This window comes from Mastigoproctus giganteus, chromosome 2 (genome assembly GCF_048544385.1).
Source record: "Mastigoproctus giganteus isolate SK-2022 chromosome 2, ASM4854438v1, whole genome shotgun sequence".
NCBI lineage: Eukaryota > Metazoa > Arthropoda > Arachnida > Uropygi > Thelyphonidae > Mastigoproctus > Mastigoproctus giganteus.
The window spans coordinates 210,719,660-210,739,672 of record NC_143576.1 but is presented as its reverse complement, the minus strand read 5'-3'; the positions used below and the strand labels follow the sequence as shown (position 1 = coordinate 210,739,672).

Sequence of the window (20,013 nt, the reverse complement as noted above, 5' to 3'; positions counted from 1 at the left end):
CCTAAATGGTTGTCAGATGAACTAATGAGACATATGGCAGAGAAGAAAAATGCATGGGATACATACAAATTAATGGGTGACATGGAAGCCTATGATAGATATAAGTTGGTCTGTAACCAAGTCACAAAGGAGATTAGGCAGGCAAAGGCAGATTATGAGAAATCCTTGGCAAAGGATGCAAAGAAAAACAGAAAAGAGTTCTTTACCTATTTAAACTCAAGAAGGAAAGGGATGAATCAGATTGGTCCACTGGATGTTGATGGTTCAACAGTTGAGGATCCAGCTCAGGTGGCTAACAATCTAAACGAGTGTTTTGCATCTACATTCACACATGAGGAGTTATTCAGGAAGGGGAATGTCGTAGGTGAAGTAAACATTGGCAGTGAGCTAGATGATTTTCTAATAACTGAGAGGAAAGTGGAGGAGAAATTGTTGAGGATAAACATAAAAAAGGCACCCGGGGTGGGTGGGATCTATCCAGTTATATTAAAGGAGGCAGCAAAGGAAGTAAGCAAACCCCTAGCCATAATTATGAGAGCTTCTTTGGACTCAGGGGAGGTACCCATGGACTGGAGATGTGCAAATGTAACCCCAATTCACAAAGGAGGATCAAAGGCTGACACAAGTAATTATAGACCTGCTAGTTTAACTTCGGTTCCAGGAAAATTAATGGAGTCACTGGTTAAAGAAGCACTGCAGGATCATCTGGACAAGAATTCAGTTATAGCTCAGACACAGAATGGGTTTGTTAAGGGCAGGTCTTGTCTGACCAATTTGATTGGATACTATGATGTAGTCACAAAAGAACTGGATGCAGGGAATAACTTTGATATTATATATTTGGATCTTAGAAAGGCTTTTGATACTGTTGCGCATGGAAGACTGCTGCACAAATTGGAGAAGTGTGGCATTGGAGGCAAATTGCTGCTATGGATAAAGGGATGGTTTAGTGGCAGAAGACAGAGAGTAGTAATCAATGGACACTGCTCAACGTGGACTAATGTTATTAGTGGAGTTCCTCAGGGTTCAGTGTTGGGTCCATTGTTGTTTTCTGTATTTATAAATGATATTGATGATGGTGTATCAGGCTTATTGTCCAAGTTTGCAGAAGGTTGGCAGGGTTGTTAAGGACACTACTGATACTATGCTGCTGCAACAGGATCTGGAAAGGTTGAGCAGATGGGCTGAGAGGTGGCAAATGAAGTTTAACATTGACAAATGTAAAGTACTACATATGGGAAACAGTAACCCCAGATCAACGTATCAACTCTGTGGTATTACGCTGACAGTGGTAGAGAATGAAAAGGACCTGGGGGTAATTGTGCAGGCAGATATGAAGTTCTCTGAGCAGTGCAGACGAGCTGCAAGAGTAGCTCATGGTGTCTTGTCAATGATATACAGGAATTTTTCTAGCAGGGACAGGGATGTGATTATTCCCTTGTATAAGGCATTGGTCAGGCCACACCTTGAGTACTGTATACAGGTCTGGAGGCCTCATTTCAAGAAGGATGTAGAGCTGCTGGAACGAGTACAGAGAAGGGCAACAAGATTAGTGAATGGAACAAAGGGTTGCTCTTACGAAGAAAGGCTTAAGTTTTGCAAATTACAGAGCCTGGAGAATAGGCATCGGCGAGGTGATCTGATAGAGGTGTATAAGGCTTTGAATGGCTTGAGCATGCTCAATGCCGATGGGATTCTTCCTCTTGCTCAGAATAATCACCTGAGAGGGCATAAATTCAAATTGAGGAAGGACGGATGTTGGATAGATGTGCGGAAATTTGCCTTTAGCCAGCGAGCAGTTGGTTTGTGGAATAGACTTCCATCGCTTGTTGTTGAAGTTGATAGCCTAAACAAATTTAAGGCTCAGCTGGACAGGTATTTCGAATGAATGGAGGGGTGAAATTGGAGTAGTGGTTGTTTTTTTTTTTTTTTTTGGCTGATACTGAATAAGCTTGCTTTCTTGCATCATATGCCTCTACTAATGCTAATGCTAATATAGTCCTGTCAAAATTGTTTTATCCTGAAAGGGATGAAGCAGTTTTGTTCCTGGCTGCTACTCGCCTCTGGTTGTGCCATCAGACCTTGCATCTAGTAGGAATAATGACCTAGGATGCTCCACTAACTACCATTTTCTGTACATTCGTTGCACTCAATAACTTGTGCCAATGATTAACCTTCTATGATTCTTTGTGGCACCTCTAACTTTTTTTTTATTATTATTAGAACTGCACAAACTTGCAATCAGAGAATTTCCTTTATCAGATAGTTTCTCCAGGTGAGAACTATTATAGTAAATTTGCATATAAGAGATACAGTGAATGCTTTTGCAGAAGTTTCTAATCTTTTGTTGCATGTACTTAGAAAATTCTTTTCCATAGACAGTTTACCCTGATTATTCAATGAGAATGTAGTGCTTTTGCCACTAATTTAGATAGGTCTAGATTTGAATCCTTTGGAGATTGGTGGAATTCTTAACGGTTTCTTCAAACAGGGTTGTGATTAGCCAGTTTTTTCTCACAAAACATTCAAAACACTTTTGTACAGACAAATATAGACACAATACATAATGATGAAAACTGGTTTCTCTGTGTTAAAATGTTCCTACTGTGGTGCTTACTATTGGATTTAAAAATATCAATAAAAATTTGGTGTTATTATTTTAAAATAATAATACCAATAAGTTTTATTCATACATACACTGTTCATCATTGAAATTGCCCCGCCTAGATAGAATGGACAGATTTTACCTAAAAATTTGAATGCATAAATCTTTGACATATATTGATGTAAACAATTATCAGTATTGAGCTGATGGCTCAGTAGTACATCCAGTAATATGTCTGTTACTGCCATGGCATAAGAATATGAAAGACTATAAAAAAAGTGTGTAAACATTAGCAGGAAACAAAATGGTGAGCAAATGACTGTCTAAGAGTACACAATGCTTTTAACACATGTAAAGCAATGTTATATACAGCTGTACAATGTTATGCAGAAATAATACCTATTGGTATTATTTCTGCATATTGGTGCATAACATTGTACAGCTAATGGACTTGGAAAGAAGTTACATCATTGGGTTGTTAGAAGCTGAATGGTCAATATTCAGCTTGTTGTGTGGGTCATATTATCTGAAAGGGTGGATGCTCCTGGCAATAATGGATACAGGAAGGTACTTGGTCATGTCACCAGGCTCTGGTAGCATGAGAAGAATGTCAGAATGGGAGGACCAATGGATCCTCAGACTAGTGTGGTGGGAAACAGATCTTAACAATCCCAGATTTCCAGCAACATAATGCCAGCCCTGTCTATATCTGTGTTGGACAACACAATTAGCAAATTGCAAGAAGTGGGGTTGCATTTTTGCTGTCCCTTGCCTCTGCCTCTGATGCTATCACATTGTTATCATTGTCTGTAGTGGTGTAGGGAGAGCTGCTTGGGGATAAGCATGATATCATATCATTTTAATAATGAACCACATTTCTGTCACCAGATGTGCTAATCAAGTAATCCAGCCTGCATCAGGAAATGGCATGGTAGGCCAACACCTGGAATGATGGTATGGGAAGCCATCATTTACTTTTTGTTAGATGGCATGTTGAAAGCAAGACATTATATTAAAACCAGTGCTTTTGTCCTTTCTACACAACAATTCAAAAATCAGCAGAGATGTTGATCTTCTGATACTACTGGAGCTCTGGAAATGTGTCTGAGTATCTTCCTGTACCCATTGTTGTCAATAGCATTAACCTATTCTGGCATTATGACCCATGTAATTGGTAATTTTTGACCCATGTAAAATGATCATCCAGAAGTTGGATGAGCAACATCCAACTTCTGGATGATCAGAATAGAACACTGACAACCCAATGTACTGACCCTTTTCAGATTCCATCATCTGTTCATAACATTTTGTGTGTGTACTAGGCAGCCATTCTATCCCAATTTTGTTTTTCTGCTAATTTTTAACCATGCTTTATATAGCACCTTCAGATTCCTACATCAGGGGTATAACCAGATTGGAACATCTAATAAATATATATTATTAGATGTACTAGTGCACCATTCAGCTTCACATGATGACTGTGTGCCATTTTCAGATAAATTTATTCATCCTTTCTAGGTGGACAATTTCAATGACAAGCAGTATATTATTTCTATTTTCAAAAGACACAATTGTAATTCTTAATAATTCTATAATTTTATATAATTATATTTATTTTTTAACATGTAATATGTTTTATAGACATGATATATGACAAACCATATGAACAAAAATACCATAAGAACCTAGCACACATCTCCTGTGTTAGTTGACTTATCAAAAATTCCCAAGGATAATGTATAATATAAGAAAAATTATATAAATTTTAATAATACTGGACTTAATTTCTGCTAGTTACCAGTAATATTTAATGAATATTTCAGTAATATCAAATTGTAATCCTTTTCTTGTTTAATTACTTTCTTAGCCCCCTTAATGAAATTCCCCGTTACTGTGGTGGAAAACATACTCTTACGGAACCATTACAGAAAGGATTGAAATATTCTAAAATGAGGTAATGAATTGCTTTGTATATTTATAATAAATGTTTTGCAGAATTTTATATTAATTAATCAGTCAACAAACTTTTTTCTCTTAGAAAAACAGACCAAAAAGAAAAAAGATTTTGATTAAGGATTGATATCTCTAAAACAAATTAGGATCAGAAAGTACTTCTAAAAATCATAGTACTTTTTCTTTTTCAGTTTGATGAGCAAATTATGGGTTTGATTTGGGCTAAATTACAGTTTGTGTATTTACACCAGCTAACAGAGAAAAGTGTGCTTCTGTTTCGAATGGTACCTTTGTACCATTCAAAACTTTCCGCCATTATTATAGTATATTAGACCATACGGTATAGCGTAACATACATTTCAAACTTGATAGCGTAAGGTATAACATAAAACTTGTTAGCATAATACGTATCACTGCATTTAGGAATCTGTTAGCTTAGTGTAGTGTTGTCATTTAATCGATTAAATTTATTAATCTTACTAATTTTCATTGTTAATCAATTAAATTGTATTTTAATGGAAATCATGTCCCAGACTAGAGCAGCAAAGCAATGGGTACAAAGTAGTGGGAGTGCTGTGGCTCGGGGGAGAACTGAAGGGAGTGATTCTCCAACCCATCACAGTCTAAAAAAATGTGCAACTTGGGAAATGTTTGTGGATCTTTCTGGAACAGGACATGATCTAGCTAAGGAGGATGTCTTTGTGTGTGTGTGCTAGATGCAGAGAGTGTGAAGAAATTAGGTGCCAACTCAGTATCATCACAAAAGTTCTGATGGGCACCTATAAGAGTTTGAGGGGTAGCATAGATGCCCTCAAAGGAATTAAAATTGGCAGCCCATCAAGCTCTCGGCTGCTCAACTCAATGCTGCTCAACCCAGAGCTCACACTAGTGCATCAGGCAACACAGTGGCAGTCTTCAAACCACAGCAATGCGTTGGTCCCACTGAAGCTAGTTATTGTCAGTGACAATAACTAGCAAGGTCTACTAGGTCTACTCAGGGAGATGGGAAATATGTTGCACAAAAAGGATAGGTGATATTGTTGTATGTGTTGGCACAAATGACACTAATGAGTAGGAGATCTGCAGGCTTACTTAACAAGTGCAGGTCAATGTTGAAAAAAAAGTTGTGAGTTAGGATTAAATTTGAGTGTCTGCAATTCTGCCCAGACACAATAGAAGAGAGTATATGATGAGAGCCTTGTTAATCAGTTTGGCCCTTGAGAGATTGTGAAAGGCTCATGGGGCAGAATTTTCCCCAGCATGGTCTGTGCCTGCTAACAGGAGAGATTGTTTCTACGAGGATGGTATGCACTTAAATAGAAAGGGTACAAGAATATTTGCTGATGCTATCGAAACGGTGATAAGTGGGTCGGAAAACTGATAGCTTGGAGGATTCACAAACTGATAGGTTAACAGTAGCCACAGACAAAGGTGGAAATGATTCTTGAACTGCTTCTATTGAAATCTCCAGAAACTTGCTTTCCAGGCTGCTGCTCATTTAAGCAGCAACCTGGAAAGCAAGTTTCTGGGGCTTTCAAGAACTGCTGTGGGTCATCATGGACCAAGTAAATACATGGACTGTGTTAGGGTAACTAAGAGTAAGAACAGGTGAATGTATACTTGCATGAACACCAATGCTAGGAGTATAGTAAATAAATTTGAAGTGCTGGTCAAGGTGGCTATCAAAGATGGATATTGTTGGGATATCAGAGACATGATGTCACACATACATAAGGAATTTGAATTTGGGGAGAACAATGTGTACAGAGAGGATAGACAGGGATGAGGTGGTTATGCTGTTAATAAAGAAACACATGAAATCTAAGGCAGTGTATCCAATTGACATGGTTGGACAGTGCAATGTTGAGTCAATTTGGTGTGACATAAGCATTAGAAAAACAAAAATGAGTGTAGGAGTGTGTTATAGGCCTAATGACTCTGATGAGTATAATAAGGAACTGTACAGAGAAATAGAGTGGGCCAGTAAATCAGAATGCCTTATGGTTAATTTTAACTCCCCAGATATTAACTGGAAATTGTGGGTTGGTCACTTGCATACTAGTAAGACTTATAGGGATTTATTGGATGATTGTTTTCTACAGCAGTATGTTCAAGAGGCAACTAGAGAAAGTAATACTTGATCTGATTGTCAGCAGTGATTATTCATGCATTAAGAATCTGCAGATAAAGGAACCACTTGGTGACAGTGATCACAGCATGCTGATGTGGGATTTACTTAAAGATGTAACTACCATCAGGGATAAAGGAAAGCATTAAGGTGACTACAGTGGTCTTAGACAGTTTTTAAATTCTCTACAGTGGGAGCAACTGATGATGTTACCAACAGCAAATTCTAAATGAGAAGCATTCAAGGAATTAATCTTGGAAGCTACTAGGCTTTTAATACCAACTAAGAAATACTGTTCAAGGTTTAGGCCTAAATAGATGTCAGATGAACTAATGAGACTTGTGGCAGAGACGAAATATGAATGGAATGCATATAAAGTATCAGGTGACACAGAAGCTTATGGCAGATATAAGATAGTCTGTAATCAAGTCACCAAGGAGGTTAGGCAAGCAAAGGCAGATTGCGAGAAATCTCTGGCAAAGGATGCAAATAAAAACAGCAACGACTTCTTGTAGTCTGCCTATGCCTAGCCTCCTTTGACACAATTCAAAGGGTGACATGAGTAATTACAGACCTGTTTGTTTAACTTTTGTTGTGGACGAGATTAGCATTAGCATTAGTAGAGGCATTTGATGCAAGAAAGCAAGCTTATGCAGCATCAGCCAAAAAAAAAAAAAAAAAAAACCACTTCCACTTCACCCCTCTGTTCATTCAAAATACCTGTCCAGCTGAGCCTTAAACTTATTTAGGCTATCAACCTCCACTACAAGGGATGGAAGTCTGTTCCACCAACCAACCACCCGCTGGCTAAAGGCAAATTTCCGCACGTCTATCCTACATCTGTCTTTCCTCAATTTGAATTTATGCCCTCTCAGGTGATTTTTCTGAGCTAGAGGAAGAATCCCATCAGCATTGAGCATGCTTAAACCATTCCAAGGCTTTATACGCCTCAATCAGATCACCTCGCTGGTGCCTAGTCTCCAGACACTGTAATTTGCAAAACTGAAGCCTTTCTTCGTAAGAGCACACCTTTGTTCCATTCACTAATCTTGTTGCCCTTCTCTGTACTCGTTCCAGCAGCTCTACATCCTTCTTGAAATGAGGCCTCCAGACCTGTATAAAGTACTCTAGGTGTGGCCTGACCATTGCCTTATACAATGGAATAATCACCTCCTTATCCCTGCTGGAAAAATTCCTGTATATCATTGACAATACTCCATGAGCTACTCTTGCAGCCCGTCTGCACTGCTCAGAGAACTTCATATCTGCCTGCACAACCACCCCCAAATCCCTTTCATTCTCTACCACTGTCAGTGTAGTACCACAGAGTTGATACGTTGCTCTGGGGTTGCTGTTTCCCATGTGCAGTACTTTACATTTGTCAATGTTAAACTTCATTTGCCACCTCTCAGCCCATCTGCTCAACCTTTCCAGATCCTGTTGCAGCAGCATAGTGTCAGTAGTGTCCTTGACAACCCTGCCAACCTTTGTATCGTCTGCAAACTTGGACATTAAGCTTGATATACCATCATCAATATCATTTATAAATACAGAAAACAATAATGGACCCAACGTTGAGCCCTGAGGGACTCCACTAATAACATTAGTCCACGATGAGCAGTGTCCATTGATTACCACTCTCTGTCTTCTCCCCCTCAACCACCCCTTTATCCATAGCAGCAATTTGCCTCCAATGTCACACTGCTCCAATTTGTGTAGCAGTCTTCCATGTGCAACAGTATCAAAAGCCTTTCTAAGATCCAAGTATATAATATCAAAGTTATTCCCTGCATCCAGTTCTTTTGTGACTGCATCATAGTATCCAATCAAATTGGTCAGGCAAGACTTCCCCTTAACAAAACCATGCTGTGTCTGAGCTATAACTGAAGTCTTGTCTAAATCATCCTGCAGTGCTTCTTTAACCAGTGCCTCCATTAATTTTCCTGCAACAGAAGTTAAGCTCACAGGTCTATAATTACTTGTGTCAGCCTTTGATCCTCCTTTGTGAATTGGGGTCACATTTGCACATTTCCAGTCTATGGGTACCTCCCCTGAGTCCAAGGAAGCTCTCATAATTATGGCTAAGGGTTTGCTTACTTCCTTTGCTGCCTCCTTTGATTCATCCCCTTCCTTCTAGAGTTTACATAAGTAAAGAACTCTTTGCTGTTTTTCTTTGCATCCCTTGCCAAGGATTTCTCGTAATCTGCCTTCGCCTGCCTAACCTCCTTTGTAACTTGGTTGCATATCAATTTGTATCTATCATAGGCTTCTGTGTCATGTGTTAATTTGTAAGTATCCCATGCATTTTTCTTCTCTGCCATATGCCTCATTAGTTCATCTGACATCCATTTTGGCCTAAACCTTGAACAATATTTCTTAGTTGGTATGTAAAGCCTAGTAGCTTCCAAGATAAGTTCTTTGAATGCTTCCCATTTTGAATTTGCTGTTGGTAACATCATCAGTTGGTCCCACTGTATAGAATTTAAATACTGTCTCAGTCCATCGTAGTCGCCTTTACGGAAGCAATAACCCTTCCCTTTACCCCTAATGGTAGTTACCTCTTTGAGTAAATCCCACTTCAGCACACTTTGATCACTGCCACCTAGTGGTTCATTTATCTGCAGATTCTTAATGCATGAAGAATCACTGCTGATAATCAAATCAAGAGTATTACTCCCTCTAGTTGCCTCCCGAACATGCTGATGTAGAAAACAATCATCCAATAAATCCACAAAAGCCCTGCTAGTGTGTGAGTAACCAGCCCCCAAATTCCAGTCATTATCTGGGAAATTAAAATCTCCCATTATAAGACTCTCTGATTTACTGGCCCACTCTATTTCCCTGTACAGTTCCTTATTATACTCATCAGAGTCATTAGGCCTATAGCACACTCCTACTCTCAATTTTGATCTCCCAATGCTTATGTCACACCAAACTGACTCAACACTGCACTGTCCAGCGATGTTGACTGGCTTCACTTCCTTGGTTTTTATGTGTTTCTTAACTAATAGCATAACCCCTCCCCCCTTCCTATCCTGTCTATCCTTTCTGTAGACGTTGTACTCCCCAAATTGCAGTTCTGCATCCCTTATATCTGTGTGACACCACGTCTATGATATCCCAACAATATCTGCCTTTGATGTTTTGAGCAATACCTCAAATTCATCAAATTTATTTACTAAACTCCTAGCATTGGTGTACACGCAAGTATACCTGCACCTGTTTCTATTCTTAGCTACCCTAACACAACCCATGTGTTTACTTGTACCGCAATGGCTCCCCACAGTCTCTGAAATACCATGCATCTTGTTTTTCAGGCTTCTGCTCATTCTAATAGAAGCAGTGCAAGAATCTCTTTCACCTCTGCCAGTGGCTACTGTCAATCTATTGGTCTTTGTCTCCCCCCCAAGCTAGCAGTTTTCCGACCCACCTAACACTGCCTCGATAGCATCAGCAAATATTCTTGCACCCTTTCTATTTAAGTGTATCCCATTCGTGTAGAAGCAATCTCTCCTGTTAACAAGTACAGTCCAGGCTGAAAAAAATTCTACCCCTTGAGCCTTGCACAATCTTTCCAGGGCCGAATTGATCGACAAGGCTCTTATCATATACTCCCTCCTATCGTGTCTGGGCAGAATTGCAGACACTTTCAAATTCAACCCTAATTCTCGGCTTTTGTTCAACAGTGACCTGTACTTGTTAAGTAATTCTGCCGGTCTCCTACTCTTAATATTATTAGTGCCAACGTGTACAACTATATCACCTTTTGTGTCCTTAAAAGATGATATTCGTTCTACAACGTCATCAACCTTTGCCCCTGGCAGACATACCCTGGTCCTGTTCCACCTATCTAACAAAGCATGTTCCCCGTTTCCCTGACAATAGAGTCACCAACAACTACTAGTTCCTTCGGGACCAGTGCATTCTGCCTTGGGGGTTGTCTCTGTGTCACGTGATGCCCAAGTGCAAGCTCTGTCGTTGATGTGGGCAGCTGAGAGCTTGATGGGCCCCTCAATTTAGTTTCTTCGAGGGCATCCACCCTGTCCTTCAAGCTCTCATATAGGCCCACAAGAACGCTGAGTTGTTGCCTGATATCGATACACTCCTTGCATCGCGCACACACAAAGACATCCCCCATGGCAGTATCATGTCCCGTACCCAATTGCTCTGCAAACATCAAGCAAACAGTGCATTTTATAAGGCTGTGAGTCAGAGGACAACTGCCCCCCCTCAGTTCTGCTCTGAGCTACAGCACTTCCATTAGCTTGAGCCTTTTGCTTTGCTGCTCTGGTCTGAGTCATGATTCTATTAATTTATTAATTAATTATAATTAATTATGTTATGTTATTAATTATGTTAAATATAATTAATTATATTACGTTTGTAATCTAAGTCATTATATGTATTTATTTAAAAGTACAATTTAACTGCTAACGAAGTTCAACTAACGCTATATAGTACGGTATATAACTATCGTATCACAAAGGCGGGAAAGTTACGAACGGTTACTCTACGGACACTTAAGTATTAATTAACTTTCAAATCTCGCTGTCTCGATTCAGAATAAACTAACGATCCTTACTAGGTCTATAAGCTACTTACAGAAATAATTCGATGTAAAAAATATTCAATCAAGCGGCTAAATATGGCTAAAGAACTTCTCGTTCAGATTTAGCATTAGCATTTAGCATTAGCATTTAGCATTAGTAGAGGCATTTGATGCAAGAAAGCAAGCTTATGCAGCATCAGCCAAAAAAAAAAAAAAAAAAAAAAAAAAGTAACATAAATAAATAAAAATAACCACTTCCACTTCACCCCTCTGTTCGTTCGAAATACCTGTCCAGCTGAGCCTTAAACTTATTTAGGCTATCAACTTCCACGACAAGGGATGGAAGTCTGTTCCACCCACCAACCACCCGCTGGCTAAAGGCAAATTTCCGCACATCTATCCTACATCTGTCTTTCCTCAATTTGAATTTATGCCCTCTCAGGTGATTTTTCTGAGCTAGAGGAAGAATCCCATCAGCATTGAGCATGCTCAAACCATTCAAGGCTTTGTACACCTCTATCAGATTATGGAGTTACTGATTAAAGTAGCATTGCAGGATCATCTAAAAAGACTGCAGTTATAGTTCAGACACAGCATGGGTTTGTTAATCATATATATGATTTACAAATTTGTACTCTGACTATTTGTGTAAGAGTATAAACAGAATAATAATTATCACTTTATATTTGCTATGTCATTTCCTTCTCTAGTTTCTCATTTTTATGTGTTCTAATGAATGCTTTATTACCCATTTAGCATTCTACATATAATGCATTGCTATAAGTAGTACTAAGTTTAAAATGGAATTCCAGATGTCAATTTAATCTTAGTCATCATTTGACATCATTTTTTCTTTGTAGTGATATCCAGCTACTGCACAAGTTCTTCACAAAACAGATTGTATTATACAGTGCCAAATTGGCTTTGGTACAGTAATTGCTTATTTGCTTTGTTATAGTATGACATTCTACATGGTATTCCTAATGTATATATAGTGAAAATACACATATATGCAAATATAGCCAACTTTAATGTGAAGTTTTTGTTGTATATATGTATATATAAGATGAGCCTTATAAGAAGAAGTTATTGAGTATAAAATATTGTAGTGAGATGTATTTTGATAAATGCTCAGAGGTTTAATCTTTTGGGGTCACTGGGGCTTGCAGAATGGTTTCCAGTGATGCCCTTCAAGTTGCAGCAGGTTACGAACCAATAGATTTGGTCATAATGAAAAGGATGCTAGAGTTTGTGAAAAAGATAAATAAACCAATGGAGATAAATGGGGCAAAGCCCTGCCCTGATATTAGGAGGGTATATGAAAAGAAAGATTTAAAACACAAGAAAAAAAAAATCTTTTCCAGGTAGAAGTGAGAAAGGAACATTGGAGCTGTTCTGCCTATGGCTGAGTGAGCTTTACCTCCTTGTCCGAGGTTGAAAGTATGGAGCAAGTTAGGAAGTGGCCTAGACTGGGTATGCTTGCTACTTCAATGGTGACTGGGCATGGTCTTAGTATTGTTCAGAATCCTGAATGCCAATGTGGAGAGAGAGAGAGAGAGAGAGAGAGTGTAAATAATTTGCTTTATGATTGTCCAATATTTTTTTTTTTTTTTTTTTTTTATATATATTTTTTTGCAGCAGGTTACGAAACAATAGATTTGGTCACAATGAAAAGGATGCTAGAGTTTGTGAAAAAGATAAATGTATAATGAATGTAGAATATATAATGAATGTAGAATAAAATTATATAGATAAATGGGCACTGATGCATTTAGGTTGCATGAGCTTTTTCAGAATAGGAAATATGATTCATTTTTGGAGTTTGCATTTGATGTAAATATAATAAAGGAAGGAAGGAATGTATGATACTATACTTGATTATATAGTATATGTTTTATCTACCATTCATTTCTATTCTAAAATTGTATATATGTATGCAGAAACATTTTTATAGTAATTTATTAGGAGATGGTGATGTATATGTAGAAATGTGTAAATAATGTATATGTTAATATTGCAATTTATTGTGAAAAGGGAGATAGCATATCTGGAAATAGTAAAAGTAAATATGTATATAGTATATTAATTTATTTATTTATTAGTTGTAATGTACAGAGTAAAGCAGGCCTAAAATTAGTTGTAAAGTAGTAGTAGTAATGGCAAGTGATGCAAGAAAGCAAGCTTATATAGCATCATCCAAAAAAAAAAAAACCTATACAGTTCACCCATCCAAGAATTTGTCTAGTTAACTTGAATTTATGCCCCCTCATGTGTGTAGTCTTGGCAAGTGGAATAATACCATTAACATTCAGCTTACTCAATCCATTCAAGGCTTTAAACACCTCAATCAGATCCCCCTGCAGGTGCCTGGTCTCAAATAATAAAGAGTGGATTTAATGATTTAGAAACAGAAGATGGAATTGTACAAGTAAGAGATGGAGAATAACAGGACACTTTAGAGTTAGATAGTAGAGATCTGCCTCCCTGGGGCAGGGGTGGTAACACACCATCTGTGTCTTGACATAGTAGGATGATGTGGCTAAGAGATTGATAAGAGAAGAAGAATAGATGCCCTAGGTGCATGTGTGCTGGACACTAATGCAAGAGTGCTTGAATGATGATGATGATATGCAAATATAGCTAGCCTTGATCAGAAGTTTCTGTATATATGCATATATAAGGTGAGGCTGAAATATTAGATATTGTGCCTCTTATTTAATGTAAGTAATACACTGCAGAGTTAGTTTTTTCTTTGTGATATGATAGACACACAAAAATTACATTTTTATAATGAACAGGTCATTATAAAAATGATTCTTTGAGAGGAGATTAAAGAACACAGAAGATCGTCAAAAGACAGGAGCAAGAGTCTGCGTCGACATAACCAAAATATTAAAGATAGGCTTTATGGTAGTGAGTGTTGCCAAACCAACAAATGTTAGTGGATATGCATCTTGTCATATGCAGTATATTCTAAGGATCATCTTAAAGAAACTCTGAGGAGAGTATGTGAAGCAAGTAAGAAAAAAGGATTGTTTCTGAATGAGTGTAAAACTAAAATTATGGTTATTGGTGATAATCTCGATTCCAGTAAGGTTGAAGGTTAATGGACAAGATATCGAAGAAGTTGATGAATTTGATTACTTACGGTCAAGAATAAATAAAAATAGTGACTGCTCAAATGATGTAAAGAGACGACAGGCAATTGCTAAAACGTTGGTTGCTGATCTGATAAAATTATGGAGAAATCATGATCTGCCCCTAAAGACGAAACCGAGAATCATTGATTTGTTAATTTTTCCAGTTGCCACTTATGGATGTGAAGGATGGAATCTGAAAAGAGTTGACAGGAAGAAAATTGAGGCATTTGAAATGTGGTGTTACAGGAGAATACTGCATATTCCTTACTTGGATCGAAGAACAAATGAGTGGGTATTGAATAAAATTGGCAGGCCTAAAATTCTTCATAGCATCATCAAAAGAAAACTCAAGTTTTTTGGTCATATGGTAAGAAGGGAAAACTTTCTGTTGAAGAATGTAATGGAAGGAAAAAGGAGGGGAAGAGGTGCAGAGGAAGATCTGTAACTAGGTAGAAAGATGGAATCAGTGAATTTCTGGGCATGACATTTTGTGATACTACTTGTATAGCACACGATCGATGCAGTTGGAGGAATTTGTTGGTGGCCACAACAGCTCCTCAGGGAGCTATGTGTCTGGAAGAAGAAGATAGGTAGTATAACCAGTGACTAAATTTGATTTATTCAGGTTCTTTATTAAACAAGCAATATCTAAATATATTTTGTGTATTGTAAATAGAGCAATTCAAAGTTTGTACATATCAGTAAAGCCTGCACACACAATATGACATTTTGGTTCTAATATGAATGTCATAAGACAGAAGGTTCAAAAACTAATTAGAGAATATTTGTTCAAGTCAATGAGCAGGAGTTGACATATACTTCAACACAGTTTTCCATTTCTGACTATTTCAGTGAACTTGAATAAAGTGGTAATTTCAGTTAGCATAACTTTAATTATTACATAAGAATATAGCATGGGCTTGGTACACCCAGGGGCCTGAGCTAGATATCATCATTCTTCTCTCTCTCTCTCTCTCTTTTTTTTTTTTTTTGCTGGTGCAACATAAGCCTCAGGCTTCCTTGTACCATATGGCTAATAATAATAATATATTTATAATATAACCTGTTAAGTAGCTCTGAATAATAATTTATTCTTTTATTTTCAGAATATCTGAACAACCTAGGTAAGTTGTACAGAATTATTTTAATAAAACTTTATTGGAATTGTATTCTTTTATATTTTCTTTTGTATATTTCCTTAGCTACCAAAGGAAGGCATAGTATATGAATGAATTTAAGTTATAGTATATTTTTCCTTTAGAATACTGTTCAGTGCTCTGAGCAGTGTTTGCTTAAATTTTATTATAAATTTTAAACTGTTATTCCCAAAGACTCTGATTTAAATTAAGTTATGGCAATAAGATTTTCATGGGTAGGAACAGTTTTGTTTTTCATTTTTACTTGTAGAAATATAAACAGTTGAATATTTTTGTTTTCCATTTCACTTTTAAAACTCTACTGAATATTTGAATTTGTATTGTTTCCACTGAATAAAAGACATCTGTAATTTTTATACCATAACAACTTTTTTTTTCCACTCAGTGTGCACAATAACTTCTAATAAAAGTTAATCTGACGTTTGTTACTTTGAAAAGTAGTGTAAACCATCACTTTTTCAGATTTTTTATATTTCAAAAGTAAAGTGGTGTAGGTTTCAGCCCATATGCTGCCACGAAAAATGCACAGCCCATTATGAACTGAAAATCTGGCAGCCTTCAATAATTAATTCAACATGTATGGCATCACAATGAATATGTAAACACTTCTGGCCTTGACCATATTGAGAATAAATGGAAAATGTATTTATTTTAATAGTATAGTGGGTATCATCATTTTTCACTTATTTGAAGAGATCTGGGTTCATATCCAATTGGAGACTAGAGGAATTCTTAAAAGACCTCTTCAATCATTACCATAGTCTAGTGATCTTGGTCCGAGGGAGTAGGGAGTAAGTTATTTCAAGTTTATTAACCCACATAACATAAAAATACATAACATACAAAATAAATACAGTGGAATATTCACATAATACCCATAAAAAGATTATGTTTAATGTAATACACAGTAAAAAATCAATGCACCAAGAACTACTCATAAGCAAGAATGATTGTGCCTGCCAGCAGTATTAATCACAAAATTTTTTTTCTCAAGAAATTTAGTGCTGTTAGCAGCAGTTCCATTTTGGATTAGACATGAAGATGATGTTCAGGGTAAGCTCAAAACGTTACCAAACTATTTTACTTCCTTCATCTTGCTCAATATGAGTTGAAAGTCACTTCCAATCAAAAATCCTCTTATCCTTAACCAACTGTGTAAGATATTTTTCTATAATGATATAATCAGTTACATTATATAATCAGATTTATGTTATGCTCCTTTCCACATAAACTTATGGCTATCTTTGATGAAATATGGATTTTGCGATTAAGAGTGGCTTTCACAAAATTCTAATAGCTTTCTACCATAATTGTTAATGCTCTTTCCAAGCTTTCAAACAACTTTCCTCTTTCTCTTCTTTATATTAAAAAACTCTCCTTTTTTTTTTGAACCTTCAAAAAAAGTGATGAAAGAGAACTGCCCCAAGTGCACATACAAATTTCATTAGCCAACTTCCAAACCAAAATTTTTTTCCAAAATTAGTTCTAAAAACTATACTCCTTGCATTGTATATTACTTCTAGAATAATTTAATTGATAATTACTTAGCTGAAACTCTCCAGTATTCATTCTCTGATACATGCTCTTCTGACACCACAATGATTTAGTTCTGCCAATTCTGTCTGTTTGGAGCTTCTACCTTGATTTGTTGTTCCTGTTGCATGTTTAGAACTGTGTCCTAGTTCTCTGACAAGTATAGCAAAGGCCATGTTGACTAGGCAATATCCCAGCCAGTATTTCTTGATTGCTTTGTCTTACCATAATAATGGGTTTTCAACCTTTAACTTATCTGTTCTCATCAGCTTAGTCCCATATTGGGCCCATCCTAATCAGTAGTCATATATCCCCATGAGAGAGAGTGAAGAGTGAACATTCAGATTTAATTTCAAACATGCCCCCCCTCCCGACGAGCCTTGTTTATAAAATGTTGGAGTTCTCCTCCTGGTTAGATAGCCTCAGTCCCAGTTGAAAAAAAAAATCATAATGGAATATGATTTTTCCCGGCCCATATTCATATGGAATGTGAATATGGGGCGGGATTCTTTCTAAAATTTTGGTGGATATTGTAATATTGCACCACTTATAGTTTCAGCTAGTTTCCTGCTTGAACTGTTTTACTTGTAGGGTGACCACATCATTCTCCTCAAACCAGCATTGTAGCAACCCTGTTTCGTAACATGGAGTATTGTCATACTCATACAAATACAGCTCCTCTCCAAAGAGTTGCTAAAAAGGTAAGGAAGAATTGTTCAGAATATCATAACAGACAGCTGCATTCACAGTTTATCAGTGGACTAAGTCTAAGCCACATAAAACAGACCCATACCATCACAGTGCCACCGCAGAACTTCATTTTCTGTGTACAGCACAATTTGAGTGAAACCATTCTTTGGATGTCCACTATACCTGAGTGTTTATATCAAATGTCTGAGCTGTATAGAGTGATTCATCACTCCACATAATGATCTGCCACTACTGTAATGCTCAGTTCTTCCATTCTCTGTCTGAATACATGGTGATTTTTTTAATGAAAACCCCAAGCACAAAAGGTATTAGAACCTATAGTACTTAGTACTGTGCAGGGGTTGAAGGTTAAGAAGATATTTGTTGACATTACAGTTGAAATTTTGTATGTTGGAAGTTGAAGGAATATATGAGGAAGAAGAAAAGTTGATTCTCTGATTTTGAAGTGGGGTGGTAAAAAGGATGCTGACTGGTTGCAGCACATGTTCAGACTGGTTTGGAAGAGAGAGAGAGAGAGAGAGAGAGAGAGAGAGAGAGAGAGAGAGCAGGAATTGTAGAAGTTGATTCAGAAGAACAGTGTCCATGGAAGTATCTATAGAAAAGGCATGCAGCAGAAATAGAACATCTATGAGACAGAGAATGGAGTGAGAGAAACTGTCCTAACTGCCCTCTATTGAATGGAGTCTAGGAGCCTGAGAGAGAGGTTATGGAGGCACTGACACAGATATGCAGAACAATATTCCGTGGTGGGGACGATTTGAGGTTTATACAGACTGAGCAGCTGTTTTAGAAGAAAAGTAACACAGAGCAAAAGAGAAAACCCAGTTTTTTAGAGGCAGAGGATACAAGCAATATTTGTGCTGTGCTTATTCCGAGAGAGAGAGAGAGAGAGAGAGAGAGAGAGAGAAAGAGAGAGAGAGAGAGAGAGATTAGAAGTCAGGATAATCCCTAATAGAGATATGTGATCTTGTCTAGAAATCTAAGTGTTGTCAAAGATAAGCATAGTAGCAAAAAAATCCTTTTTGCAAGGTGATACAATGTGCTATCATCAGAAAAACTATGAATAGGATTTCCAGTCAATGAAAGAAGGTTTTTAGTATAGAAGAGAAAAGAGTGGGAAAAAGAACTGTACCTTGGGGAATAACTGGCTTTAGTGGAGAAGTTCGAAGAAAGAGAGCAATTTATTATTACCCATAGTAAGTGGTCAGAGAGAAAACTGGATACCCAAATATAGAAAACAGTCAGCAGTCCATTAGATGGAAGCTTGTTTAAAAGAACTTTATGTCAAACATAATCAAAAGTCTTGAAATGTCAATAGAAACCACTTCAGTTTCAGCAGACTTTTCCATTGAATTTCTCTATAGGTGGGTAACATAAGCCAGTATATACAGATAGACAGAATTACACTGGTGAACATTGAACAGATGGAAGCTTTCTAAATAATTTTGAAATCTAACTTTAGAAAGAGTAGAAGTAAGTAGAAATAACTTTAGAAAGAGTAGAAGTAAGTAGAAATAACTTTAGAAAGAGTAGAAGTAAGTGCAATGGGACGATAATTGTATGGGAGAATTTGTCACCATTTTTAGAAACTGAATGAATATAAGCAAATTTCCAAGCAAAAGGGAGAACACTGATAGAAAAAGAAAGTATAAAAAGGTGACACAGAACAAGAGTAAGATCAGAAACAGGGTTTGAGAACAAGTGGAGAAATACCATCAGGACCTGGTGCTTTCTTGTCATCGTGATTGTTCAGAATTCTTCTGACATCCTTTTGATGGAAGACCATAGGAGGCAGTGTATGGAGTGTAAAGTGTGTTTAGGGTCAAACGACACCAGGGGTCCCCCCATATCCGTGTAGTTTACATTGTGGGTGAACCAGTTGACTGGTAAAGCCAGAGATTTAAAAAGTGTGTGGACTTTGTATATGTGTAATGCCTTGTACCATTGTTCTTCTGGTTGTTTAGTCGCCAGACCCCTACTGAGGCCTGACGTTGCCCCACTTTTGCTCCGTGGAGGCAGACCAGGTACCCACTGGTATGTAGTTCACTCTGGCAGATCCTGCCATCTAATTTCCTGAGATGTCAGTGGCTAGGATAAAAAAAAAAAAAAAAAAAAATTTATCGCGTATGCGTCTTGGGAAGTGCTAGGAGAAGTACAGAACGTTAGGCGAAATTAATTTAGATTGGTGACTTTAGATTGTGAGGGGGGCATGTTCACATTGCTGTCAGATAGTGGGG

At 37.3% G+C, this 20,013-nt stretch overlaps 1 protein-coding gene across 1 annotated transcript in view; it reads left to right on the top strand.

Moving 5' to 3' along the window:
* Positions 1-20,013, top strand: part of LOC150090032 (uncharacterized) — a 329,054-nt gene that overhangs the window by 263,722 nt on the left and 45,319 nt on the right. The window contains exons 17-18 of the mRNA XM_090368942.1: positions 4,473-4,559; positions 15,482-15,499. Of these exons, the coding sequence (XP_090225068.1) occupies positions 4,473-4,559; positions 15,482-15,499 (105 nt within the window). The remainder of the gene's footprint in view (positions 1-4,472; positions 4,560-15,481; positions 15,500-20,013) is intronic.